Consider the following 13,416-nt stretch of genomic DNA (forward strand, 5'->3'; position numbering starts at 1 on the left):
CCCATGGGTGCAGCTGGCAGAGAAAACCTTCCTTTTGTGACAGAGGTGATGATCAGCCCTTGTGTGGCACACAGGCCTGTGCTCCTGGCTGAGGTGTCAGTGGGTGAATTAGCCACTTCCCAGAGCATCCAGGGCACCCCATATACTGCCCCCATCCTAGTTACCCCTGACCTCTATCCAGCACATAAATGGTTGTGTTTTTCTACCCCAGCAGGACCCACTACTACACCAAAGCAGCATCTGTTCCTGTTGGGTGGGCTAGGCCTTCCTATTGGTGAAACATGCTACCTTTGTCCCACCTTCAGGTACCCTAAACGCCTGCACAAGGTGGTGAGGAAACTGGTTCCTAACTGTGATGTCCGCTTCCTCCTGTCGGAGAGTGGCAGCACCAAGGGGGCTGCCATGGTGACTGCCGTGGCCTCCCGCGTTCAGGCCCAGCGCAAGCAGATTGATGAGGTGCTGGCTCTGTTCCAGCTGACCCATGAGCAGCTCAGGAGTGTGAAGGACAGGATGCGGGCTGAACTAGAGTTCGGGCTGAAGAAGAAGACACACCCACTCGCCACGGTCAAGATGCTGCCCACCTACGTCTGTGGGATGCCTGATGGCACAGGTGGGCCAGGCACAGCCCAGAGCTCGGTTAGGTGTTTACTTTTCAGAGCTGTGGAATTCAATCTGATGAGGGAGGAGGAGCATGGTGGAAGATTAGCTCTCGTCCTGAGCCTGTTTGCCTTGATTAGCCCACTGGGTTTGCAGTGAGAAACCATCTAAATCAGGTTACATGTGTATGTGTATGTGTGTGTCAGATTCTGTACCTGAGAGTGCAAACTGAAGATACAGGCTCTGTCCCAGGAGCTCTACCCTGTACCCCACCCCTGGAAGGCCATCCATCTGTAGAGTTTGCAGCTGTTGGAGCATAGGACCTAACCCCTCTTGCTCAAGATAAAAGCTGTGCCACAGGACCCCGAGGTCTCTGAACTCCCATCTGGTGCTCCTCTCACAGGACCCCACTGGGGGTGGTGCCTGGGCCAGTGTGCACAAAAAGCAGCCTGGTCTTAGACAAACCAAGGGCCAGTCCAAGCACAGTGACTCCCCAAAACCCCCCAGCAAGATGGGAGCTGGGCCTGCTTGTTTTTGGCACTTTCCCTTCATATTGCCCTGGCACAAGTCCCTGGCTAAGCCCCCTGCTTTTCACACAGAGAAAGGGAAGTTCCTCGCCCTGGATCTGGGGGGCACCAACTTCCGGGTCCTTCTGGTGAAGATCAGAAGTGGACGGAAGTCGGTGCGGATGTACAACAAGATCTTCGCCATCCCCCTGGAGATTATGCAGGGTACCGGCGAGGAGGTAGGTGCCAGGTGGTGGCTCTGTGTTCACTGCGCCAGCATGCCAGCCCCTCTGCCTGTACCCACCCAGGATTAACACCGCTCTCTCCCTGCAGCTGTTTGACCACATTGTGCAGTGCATTGCTGATTTCCTGGAGTACATGGGCCTCAAGGGGGCTCGGCTGCCTTTGGGCTTCACGTTCTCATTCCCCTGCAGGCAGACAAGCATTGACAAGGTGAGCAGCTGTGCTGGCCCCGGCCGCCGCCTCTACCACAGGTGGGGAACTGCCTGGACACTGGGCGCTTGGTCCAGGGGGTCTCACAGTAGGGCCATTGGGGTAGCCTATTCAGCCACTTCAAGGTCTTATTTGTTAGGGGTTGAAGATTTACTAGTGTTTCAACTAATCTACACATTGTCCCCATAGGTGTTTATTTTCCTTTACTGTGTTCTAAATTGGGGTAAAATATGAGAGTTCCTCCACAAGTTCCTGGAAAATATGTTGTAAAAAGCTGTGTGGATCTCAAAATTGTTTGCACCAAAATAAGCTTATTTTTTCTCTCCACTCCTCCATGAACTGTTTGAAATATTCTCATATACACAACATTAAACGTAGCTCGGTGACTGTTTTTACCCTGCTGACCATCCATCTCAGCTTCTTCATCTCCCTTGCCCGAAGCTCTGTGTCTGCTCACACTCATGCCTCCCTTTCCTGTCTCCACACTGGGAAGCTGTCTGTAGCTGTGAGTGTGTGTAATTACCGCGTGTGCCTTGTGCAAGTGGACTCTGGCAGCATTTGTCCTTTTATATTTGATTTGTTTTCTCTCAACTTGATGCCAGAATCTCCTTCCTTTTGAAGGATAATTATATCCCATTATGTATTTGCCCGCTGTTTTCTGTCACTGTTTTGTGTAGAGAGGCAGAGACAGTGAGGAACTGGTTCAGGTTGCTGCACTGTAGATGACAGTGGAGGGTTCCAATCCGTAACACGTCCTGTGGAACCTGCACTCTTTTTTTTTTTTTTTAAGATTTAAAAATTTTTATTGCAAAGTCAGATATACAGAGAGGAGAGTCAGAGAGGAAGATCTTTCATCCGATGATTCACTCCCCAAGTGAGCTGCAACGGCCGGTGCTGTGCCGATCTGAAGGCGGGAACCAGGAACTTCTTCCAGGTCTCCTGTATGGGTGCAGGGTCCCAAAGCTTTGGGCCATCCTCGACTGCTTTCCCAGGCCACAAGCAGGGAGCTGGATGGGAAGTAGAGCTGCCGGGATTAGAACTGGTGCCCATATGGGATCCTGGTGCATTCAAGGCGAGGACTTTAGCTGCTAGGCCACGCTGCCGGGCCCATGGAACCTGCAGTCTTGCACTCTGCTCTCTCAGCAGCCAGGACTCGGAGCCTGGGAGGCGCAGTGCCCCCACACATACAGAATCTCAAAACTCAGTGCTTGGGCCCAGCGCGGTGGCGCAAGTGGTTAAGGTCCTCGCCTTGCACGCCCGGGATCCCATATGGGCGCCGGTTCTAATCCCGGCAGCCCCGCTTCCCTTCCAGCTCCCTGCCTGTGGCCTGGGAAAGCAGTCGAGGACGGCCCAAAGCTTTGGGAACCTGCACCCGCGTGGGAGACCCGGAAGAGGCTCCTGGCTTCGGATCGGCATAGTATCGGCCCGTTGCGCTCACTTGGGGAGTGAATCATCGGACGGAAGATCTTCCTCTCTGTCTCTCCTCTCTGTATATCCGCCTTTCCAATGAAAAAAAAATAATAATAAAAATAAATCTTAAAAAAAAAAAAAAAAACTCAGTGCTTATTATGTGCATTGCATTCTGTTTCCTATTTCATTTCCCTTAAGGAGAGGTGGAATTAGGGCATGCAAGTGTTATCTGCTGGATAAATAAGAAGTCAGAGATGAAAGGCATGTGCTTCAGCAGGCCTGCCTTCCTCTGGCTTGATCCTTGAGGAACTCTGAAGAGGGCTTCTTAAAAGACTGTCATCTGTTGCTGTGTCTGGATTGCTCAACATTAGTCATGCCAAGAGATGGACTTCTCCAGCATGTGCCCCGGAAGGAATGAACAGGAATGCTCATGGCAGCACCACTTGCTATAGACAGGATAGAAAGAGTAGAAGCTTCTTGCAGGGCGTGGTCACTTAGTAGACTGGGGTGGAGACGTCGTATGGAATTAATGCTTTTATTTCACAAGCACACCTACTCAGAGTGTTCTGAGTGCTTCGTGAACCTGACATGACCTAACCTGACTAGGAGAGAGCCGGATTCAGCAGTTCAGAGCATGGGCTGTCGGGCCAGATGGCCTGGGCACCTCGCCTTCTCCACAGGCTATGTGACCTTGGAACAGTCAGTTTTCCTCTCTGCACATTGGTTTCCTTATTTCAAAAAATTGGATTAAAAGCAATGCTATTTCATAGGTTTCTTGTGGATTTTTAAAATTCTGTATATAGCAATGAGGTATATTTTTCAGATTTATTTGAACTGACCTAGAAAGGTCTGGAAGATGCATTATTGAATAAAGAGAACAAATTGCAATATGAATTCACTTATTTCAAAACACATAAGGGAGGAGAGGAAAAGGTCTGGAAAGATTCGTTTCAGATGGCTAGAACAGAGACTTCATACTTAGCAGTCATGTTTTAACTTTTTTTAAAGTATCATGTATTCATGAATCACAAATGCCATTGGAAATTAATCTGCTGCAGGAGAGGGGAGTTGCTGTAGGTAGCTGTCCACGGTTCTGAATGGCCGGTAGGTATCAAGGCACAGCCGTGCCTCTGACTAGGCCACTGGACCTCTGGGCTTCTGTGTCCCAACAGTGTTGAGTCAAGTGAGAACTTTAATTATGAAAATACAGTTAAAGGGGAGAGCAGAGCAGTGGCTAGCTTGGAGCAAAGGTGCTTAAGGCTGTAGAGAAGGAATGGAGGTTTGAAAATAGGTGTTTATATCCTGGGGGCAGGGTTAGGTGCAGTGGTTAAGATGCTGCTTGGGAACACCTGCATCTCGTGTCACAGTGGCTGAGTCACATCCCAGCACTGCTGCTTATTCCAGCTCCCTGCTGATGTGCATCCTCAAGGACTGCACTCAGCCGAGTGTGTGTGTGTGTGTGTGTTTAAGATTTATTTTCTATGTACTTTTTTATTGGAAAGGCAGATATACAGAGAAAAGGAAAGACAGACTGAAACATTTTCCATCTGCTAGTTCACTTCCTAAGTGCCCACAGTGGCCAGAGCTGAAACCAGGAGCTTCTTCTGGGTCTCCCATGCTGGTGCATGGTCCCAAGGCTTTGGTCATCCTGTGCTGCTTTTCCTGGCTACAAGCAGGAAGTTGGATAGGAGATGGAATAGCTAGGCCATCAACTAGTGTCCATATGGAATGCCAGTCCTTGCAATGGGGGAATTTAGCCACTAAGCCATCGTACCAAGCCTGAGTGTTGTATTTTTTTAAAAAATTTATTTTTATTATTTTTTTTTATTGGAAAGGCAGATATACAGAGAGGAGAGACAGAGAGGAAGTTCTTCCGTCTGATGATTCACTCCCCAAGTGAGCGCAACGGCCAATGCTATGCTGATCCGAAGCCAGGAGCCTCTTCCGGGTCTCCCACGCGGGTGCAGGGTCCCAAAGCTTTGGGCCGTCCTTGACTGCTTTCCCGGGCCACAGGCAGGGAGCTGGAAGGGAAGCGGGGCTGCCAGGATAGAACCGGCGCCCATATGGGATCCCGGGCGTGCAAGGCGAGGACCTTAACCACTTGCGCCACCGCGCTGGGCCCCTGAGTGTTGTATTTTGTGTCACCTTTGTGCCTGTGTCAGCACTGCAGAGTGGCACCTTGTCCAGAGCTCCTGCACATAGCTGGCCAGCAGCTCTAGTGTCAGTGTCTGCTAGGTGTTGTGCAGGGGTCTTCACAACCACTGAACGAGTGTATTTTCCCCTCCTTTCTTTCAGGGGACACTAATAGGATGGACCAAAGGCTTTAAGGCCACCGACTGCGAAGGGGAGGATGTGGTGGACTTGCTCAGGGAAGCCATCAAGAGGAGAAATGTAGGCTGTGGTATTGAGGCTCCTGTATAATCTGCCCCCTTCCCCTCAATTCTCTGACCCTGGCCTCTGCCTTCCTTGGGCTGATCTGTTCTCCTTCCCCCCTGGATCCTGTTTGGCCTGCACGTGCTACTCACAGGAGAGCTGCTTCCTTTGCAGGAGTTTGACTTGGACATAGTTGCAGTGGTCAACGACACTGTGGGAACCATGATGACCTGTGCTTATGAAGATCCCAATTGTGAGATTGGCCTGATTGCAGGTAAGTGATCAGACGTAGCCCATTGGCCTGTTCCCACCTGTTTTTCCCTGATTTCAAGGAGTGTGGTGTGAGTGTGTGTGTGTGTGTGCGTGCTTCCATTATGCAAAGACTCTGTTCAAGGCAGAGATGACATTAAGACTGCTATCACAAGTCTTCTAATTTGTAACTTGATATCTTTCCATGAAGAGTTCAAGACCAAGGGCATCTTTTTTGTTTGCTTGTTTAAGTATTTATTTTTGTTTGAAAGGCAGAGTTACAGAGAGAAGGAAAGACAGAAAGAGATCTTTCCTCTGCTGGCTCACCCTCCAAATGGCTGCAACAGTCAGAGCTGGGCCATTCTGAAGCCAGAAGCATCTTCCAGGTCTTTCACATGGATGCAGGGGCTCAAGCACTTGGGCCATTCTCTGTTGCCTTTCCAGGTTATTAACAGGAAGCTGGATCTGAATGAGAGCAGCTAGGACTCAAACCTATACCTGCATGGGATGTCTGCACTGCAGTCAGAGGCTCAACTTACTGCACCATGACGCCAACACTCTCTCCCCTCCCATAAACAAAGGCATCTTTGCCAGTGAAGGAGAGGCTATAGAAAGGAGTTACAAGTCAGTGCCTTGGAATGAAGCTAGACTGCAGTTAGATAGTGTTGGTCTGGGCCTGAGGGAGCTGGCTGTGGGCTCTGACCCCAATGTTTGTCTCTTCTGCTCTCTGAGCTTTGGGACTCTTAGGGCTCACAGGAAGGGAAGGAGTTGGAAAGAAACATACAAGAATGAGGTGACCTGTGGGAGAAACCCAGGAGTATCTAAGTGCATGGTGGATTCCAAGGAAATGACTCTCTTACAAGTTAAGAAAGAGGCATGGTTAGAACAGGCAAAGGTGAAAGGCAGAGAGGTGGATCCAGACCGTTGTCTGGAGTGTGAGCAGTTCCTGGGTGTGACCAGTAGGTGGAGCAAGGTGGGAGTGTGCGCAGAGCTGTCCCCAGTGGCTGGTGAAGCTTCCCCTCTATTACCCACCTTGTGCTGGACAGGCTGCTTACTCTGTCTGGAGTTTTCTCATCTGTAGAAGGGGTTGAGCTAGATCTAATGGGTAACCAGGGAGGCCGTGGGGTTGAATATGAGTGTTCTCCCGACTACTGGGTTGGGAATAGTTCTGATACGAGGTCATAAGCAAGAGAGAAGAGGGTGACACTCACTGCAGTAGCCTTTCCCAAGGCTAGGTGATGGTCCCTTCCAGCTCTGACCTCTGGGAAGCTTTGCATGCTTATAGCTCGATGACAATGATGGCAGGAGAGGAGAGAGAGGAAGAGGCATGGACCATGCAATGAATAGTTAGCATGGGGAAGAATCCTAGAAATATCCCTCCACTTTCTTCCTTTGTGACGAACTTATACAGGCAGGTGTGATTTCCCTTTTAACAGGTGAGAAACAGCCTTTGAAAGCTGTGGTTCTCGCCCAAGGTCAGCCGGCACCACGTCCCATGCTGTCTCAACATCGAACCTACTTTACCCCTGCAGTCCACTGCCCCCTCTAGGACCTGGGGGTGTCTCTGATGACCGAAGTCCCTCCCTGCTCCCTTCTAGGAACAGGCAGCAACATGTGCTACATGGAGGAGATGCGGAACATTGAGCTGGTGGACGGGGATGAGGGGAAGATGTGCATCAACACAGAATGGGGAGGGTTTGGCGATAACGGCTGCATGGACGACATCAGGACCCAGTATGACAAGGAGGTGGATGAGGGCTCCTTGAATCCTGGCAAGCAGAGGTGAGGAAGGCAGGTGTGGGCAGATGTGTACCTTTAATGCAGGTTATACCTTTATCTAATCTATGGGGGCGTGCATTTCCATACCATAGACACTGGCTTTGGACTGGTTGCAAATCTCCATCAGGTGCCATTCGAGTCTCTTAATGGTGTACAAGCAGAGGTGTAATGGATGGATTTGCTATAGGCAGAAGGAAAGAGGCCATTTTTCTATTTACCCCATGGCACTATATAGCCAGTAGTGGCTCTGGAAGTGGGACAGAGGCTGTCAGAATGTCTGCTCAGGGCCGGTGCTGCAGCAGGGACATGGTGATTGAGCGAGCCCTCTTGGGGTGGCCTGCCTCAGGTCCAGTTAAGAACAGCATCCTCAGTCTTTGAAAAGCTGGCTGCTGGGATTGTTGACTTTTGTTCTGGTGACTGGAAGTGAATCCCAGGGACGGACAGGAGTACTGGTTGCCAACTCTGTTATCATGTGTTACCATGGGGCATGACCACTTGTGAGGTATGTTTCAATCCACTAATCACCCCCAAATCCTGAAAGTAACACATAGAAAAAGCGTATTTTTACTTGTACTGTGCTGCTTCTTCGCAATTAGGAGAGCTCAGGGCAGGTAGAGATCTGTGTGCCAGGCATAGGCTCTTCTATCCCAACAGGGGCTGGCAGACTTTTTCCATAAAGGACAAGACAGAACATGTTTTACATTTTATAGGCCAGATGGGCTTTGTCACAATGAAGGTCTGCATCTTAATGTATAAGATAAGGGGACAAAAAAAAAAATCAGAGGAAATGGAGATTTCTTGTGGTGGGTGATATCCAAAGGGGAATGTTGAGCAGTCAGATCATGAAATACCTGGGCCATGGACGCCCAGGGAACTGGTGGAATGAGAATGGTGTTTGGGAAGAGCTTTGGCAGAGCTAAGCCAGGCCCTGATAGTTCCCCAGCTTCCTGTGGCATTAGTCCTTGTGGCTGGAAAGAAGTTGAGTTAAGTACAGTAAGACCAGTAAAACCCTCCAAAAAGAAGGAACTTTCTATTCAAAATTCAAAATAAATGTTTAAAAAAAAGGGACTTTCTCTATAAATTCTGTGTCAGGGCATCTGAGCATAGCACATCTCCTTTAGGGGCAGGTTCCTTTTGCCTTAGCTTTCTGTGGGCACTTCCATTTTTGGACCCAGAGTTTGAGAGGCAGATTCGGTACAGACACATTCCTGTTTCTGTTGGCCTCTGCATGTGGTGCTGGTCTGGCTCTGCAGCACCCTCACCAGGGACAATGGGACCAGTGCTCACATACTGCTCTCCAGGGCCTCCTCTGTGCCTGGTCAGGTCCACAGCCCCTTTCCTGCTTGCCCTCTTGGAGTGCAGAGCCTGACCAAAGTGGAAGGGACTTATTTGGAGCACCCCTGAGGCGTGCAGAGGTTTAAATGTCTTAGGGAACAGCATCTGTAGTTTCTTCAAATACAAAGCCAAGGAGAAACTCCAGCAGGACAGATTGGTAATACAAAGCCAAGGAGAGCAGGCTTTTGGGGCCGAGAAAGGGATTAACTTCTCCTTTGTGCCAACTCTGCCCCAGATGTCTGCCTCCTAATAGCTTTGTGGGGTGCTGGTTTACTCTGCATTTTGTAGATGATGGCTCATGGGGCATGCTCACACTAGGCAGCTAGTTTGTGGCAGACCAAGGACCTGGGTTAATGTGACCCCAGAGCCAGCTTTCTCCCCCTGGTATGGTCTTTTGTCTAATGTTTCCTTGGGCAGCCAGGCAGCTGAAGATGCCCAGGGCATGTCTCCCTGACACAGACCCAAAGTCCTTCCAGAAACCACTGGCTGACGCTGGGTTTCCTGTCCTCAGCAGCTGAATGCTTCTCCCCTCAACAGGTATGAGAAGATGACGAGTGGGATGTACCTGGGCGAGATTGTGCGGCAGATGCTGATCGCCCTCACCAAGCAGGGCCTCCTCTTCCGAGGGCAGATCTCAGAGCGGCTCCGCACCAGGGGCATCTTCGAGACCAAGTTCCTGTCCCAGATCGAAAGGTGACATGTAATGGGTCTACCCATGTGCTCAGAGATATTCTGTGGGACTTGTTATCCTCATGCCAGGCTGGGCATATTTGAGACTTAATATAAAAGCAGAGAGGCCCCAGCTGAGGGAGGGCTTGCCCCTGGGGTGGCTGCCCGTGTCTAGCTGCAGCCATCTGCTGGCACTTGGAGCATGCAGTGGCATCTTCCCACAGGATCCTACAGGGTTACATAAGAATTAGGGGAAGCCTGAAGTGTTATCTTCTTTTCTTTCAAAAAAAAAAAAAAAAAAAAGATGAACCCAGGACATGAAAGCAAAGCCTGAAAGGCTTCCAAACTCCTGCCCTGTCAAAAGAAGCCATTTCCATTTTTGCTTATTATGTTCCCTTTTAAATACTTAAGTGTGTGTAGACATTTTTTTTTGCAATCATATTCATGGAATAACTGTGTGTATTACTCAGTTTTTTCATGAAAACATTCATTTAAATTTTGATTGCTTTAATTTGTTAAAGGATTTATTTATTTTTATTGTAAAGTCAGATTTACAGAGGGAAGGAGAAACAGAGAGAAAGATCTTCCATCTGCTGGTTCACTCCCCAAGTGGTTGTAACAGCTGGAGCTGAGCCGATCCATAGCCAGGAGCCAGGAGCGTCTTTCAGGTCTCCCATGTGGATGAGGGGTTCCAAGGCCTTGGGCCAGTCCATGAGCAGGGAGCAGGATGGGGAGTAGAGCAGCTGGGACGTGAACCGGCGCCCATATGGGATTCTGGTTGCATGCAAAGGTAAGATTTAGCCACTAGACTACTGCAGCACCAGGCCAAATATTTTCATTTTTATAGTGGAAAGCTGTAAACAAATGCTAAAGGAAAGGAATAGTTACATGAACTCAATGCTTCTGTCATTTGCTTCAGCAGTAATCAACTTAAAATCAGATGGGTTATCCACAAGGTGCCTCTAAAAGTTTATGTAGGAAATTGAACTAAAAGATGAGTTTTAGTTTGTGTAGATATTTTTTTAATCTACACATCAATTTTTTATAACACACACTTCGCATAAACTTTTTTATTATGCTGTAACATTGTATCCCAATTTCATTAAGCATTCCCATGTAAATTCATGTTGAAGTTCTATAAAAATTCTGTTTTCTGGCTACATTACCAGTAACCTGCTGAATCCTCTAAATGTCTATACTGTTGTTCTCATTCTTTCCCACAGTATCACCTTTGATAAGGCAGGGTTGTGATTGCACCTTGTTGGACATGGGACCCCAAGCTCTGAGGATGCACCATACATTATCGTTGGGGGCCTAGGAGAGGATCACTGTCTAGCCTGGGGCCACCTACCCCGTGATGGGCACTCCTTCAGGGTTTCCACTCTTGTCAGATTGTTGTTCTCTGAGGAACAGATATATGTTATGTATCCTTTATTTACCTGCTCATTGAATATACCCAGTCCTGGGCTGGTTTTCAGATGGCATATAGTCTAGTTGGGTGAGAAAGCAGAGAATCAGAAAAAGTTAGGTGAAACGAGAGTCGACTCCCAACTAAATGAAAGAGTGAAAGAGAGGTGGGCTGGTCCCTGGGAGCAGGCTGGGACCAGCCCACCTCTCTTTCACTCTTTCATTTAGTTGTTTTGGAAGCCCTGCTTGCCACTGTCCAAGAGGTAAGTTTAACACTCTCATCCTCAGAATCCTCTAATGGATCCTGGTGTGTGTGTTGCCACATCTCAAGGAGCCGCTGGTGAGGTGATGGGTGTTAATGCACTCACACTTGGGTTTGTGAAGATGATGGAACTTCCTGGGTGATCTCAGGCCTCCTTCTGCTGTGCAGCTGTTGTTCAGGCCTTCTCCTGCCCACTGTGAAAGACTTTAGGGCTGCGGAAGCCGTGGGTTATACTGAGCGGTTCTCAGGGCCCAGGACGCAGGCTCTGACACCCCACTGTGCTTGCCTGCAGTGACCGCCTGGCCCTCCTTCAGGTGCGGAGGATCCTGCAGCAGCTGGGCCTGGACAGCACATGTGAGGACAGCATCATAGTCAAGGAGGTGTGTGGAGTTGTGTCCCGTCGTGCAGCCCAGCTCTGTGGTGCTGGCATGGCTGCTGTCGTGGAGAAAAGGCGGGAAGACCAGGGGCTGGAACACCTGCGGATCACCGTGGGTGTAGACGGCACCCTGTACAAGCTGCACCCACAGTGAGTGTCCTGAGGGGCCTGGTGGAGGCAGGGTGGGGCCCTTGGCTGCCCAGTGGGAAGATATGTTCTGCCCTTTTGTGGAACTGGAGTGCTGCATGGCGAAGTCACCCTTGAATGTAACAGACAAGGGGTGAGCCCCGGTGCCTTGGCCTCCTGGTTGCAAGGGTGGGAGCATTAGCTGGCCCCTCTAGAGCCTGTTCCGCATTTGTATAAGGGCAGTAGTAATGTGCCTACCCTGATGGCTAAGTGATAGGGATTTGATTTAATGAATTCTTATATGTCACGGTCTCAAGATAATGTGCTGGTGTTATTAGCATACATTTCCCACATCTCACAAGGGCGTATTGAGAATTGAGTGTTGTGCATGGTGTAGCATGCTCATCAACTATTAGCTGCTTGTAGGTTTCTATTTTATATTGAATTCCTTTATAAAGGAAAACATAACTTTTTAAAACAGATCATTAAAAAAGACAGTAAGGGAAGGGGGAGAGAGAGAGAGAAAGGTTTTATCAGCTGATTCATGTTCCAGGCCAAGCTAAAACCAGGAGCCAAGACTTCCATCTGGGCTTCCCTTGTGGGTAGCAGGTGAATTCCTCTAGCTGTCATCTTCTACGTCCCAGGCACATGAACAGCAGAACAGCCAGGGCACCAAAATTGGCACTCCAATAAAGTGTACAGGTTTCCAAGTCAGGGCTTAACTTACTGCACCACAAGGCTGTCGGCTAAAGAGTTAGATTTTTAAAAAATTACTTATTTGAGAGGCAGAAAAAGAAAGCAAAATTACTCACTCCTCAAATACCCACAACACTATGCCAAGACCAAGCATGTTAACAGGAAACTGGAATGAGTGGAGCTGCGACTGACCCGAACACTCTGAACCTGAATGTGGGTTTCCCATGCAGTTTCTTCACCACAAGATCAAATGCCTGCCTGCCTGTCTACCTGCCTGCCTGCTCTGGAAAAAACTTGAGAAAAGGAAGGATTTTAGAAAAAGGCAGACCTCATGCGGATTCTAGCTGTGCCAATTTTGGCAAGTTTCTGAACACTTGAGCAACAGTTTCTTTATTCGGTACAGAGTAATCACTGTTGTCACAGTATTATTCACTACACATTGTCCCTCTGTGTGTGACACCCATGAGCCATCCATCCCACATTGATAGTGGCCAGCAAAGGGAGAGAGTGTCAGAGCAGTGTAAGAAGCAGCTGGCAGCCTTGAGAAGGACAGCAGGAGTAAACGAGACCAATCTCTGTTAGGCTGCTAAAGCCCATCTTTCTTCCCTGTAGCTTTTCTCGGATACTGCAGGAGACTGTGCAGGAGCTAGCCCCGCGCTGCGAGGTGACTTTCATGCTGTCAGAAGATGGCAGTGGAAAGGGAGCAGCTCTCATCACCGCTGTGGCCAAGAGACTGCAGCTGCCACGGAGAGAGAACTAGGAGCCCCAGGCACTGTGCATCCCAACAGGCCTTTCATCTGGGAAGAGTCGCTCCAGGACCAGCAGGCAGACTCCTGGCTGACCTCACCCTGTGGATGGCTGAGAGAGCCCCAGGTTCTTGGGCATTCCTCATGTCATCTTGTTACTGGATTTACAAAGGCATTAAATGACACCTCTGTCATGTGGACTGGGGCCAGAGATGGACCAATTCATAAAATCAAATGGTCTGGCTCAAGCAGGCCCCTGTCAGCCGACTATAGGCCTGAGTTGTTAGTTGTGTGTGGCCTTGGGTTTTGTGGCTGCTGAACACCAAAGCATGTACAGAAGCTGGCCGAGGGGTCTTGCTGGCTGAGCTCTGCCTTTTGTGATGATGAGGCCCTCAACTTGTGGTTAAACATTGAGAGGGATTTGTGTCAGGA

At 49.3% G+C, this 13,416-nt stretch overlaps 1 protein-coding gene across 1 annotated transcript in view; it reads left to right on the forward strand.

The window, feature by feature from the left end:
* The window catches only part of HKDC1 (hexokinase domain containing 1), a 35,856-nt gene extending 22,746 nt beyond the window's left edge, over positions 1-13,110 (forward strand). Inside the window, exons 10-18 of the mRNA XM_040976075.1 lie at positions 306-610; positions 1,197-1,342; positions 1,437-1,556; positions 5,262-5,357; positions 5,514-5,613; positions 7,187-7,370; positions 9,240-9,395; positions 11,333-11,566; positions 12,851-13,110. Coding sequence (XP_040832009.1) covers positions 306-610; positions 1,197-1,342; positions 1,437-1,556; positions 5,262-5,357; positions 5,514-5,613; positions 7,187-7,370; positions 9,240-9,395; positions 11,333-11,566; positions 12,851-12,998 — 1,489 coding nt within the window. The 3' untranslated portion in view covers positions 12,999-13,110. The remainder of the gene's footprint in view (positions 1-305; positions 611-1,196; positions 1,343-1,436; positions 1,557-5,261; positions 5,358-5,513; positions 5,614-7,186; positions 7,371-9,239; positions 9,396-11,332; positions 11,567-12,850) is intronic.
* The last annotated feature ends 306 nt before the right edge of the window (positions 13,111-13,416 follow it).

This window comes from Ochotona curzoniae, unplaced genomic scaffold (genome assembly GCF_017591425.1).
Source record: "Ochotona curzoniae isolate NIBS_2020 unplaced genomic scaffold, NIBS_Ocur_1.0 contig_2692, whole genome shotgun sequence".
Taxonomy (NCBI): Eukaryota; Metazoa; Chordata; class Mammalia; order Lagomorpha; family Ochotonidae; genus Ochotona; species Ochotona curzoniae.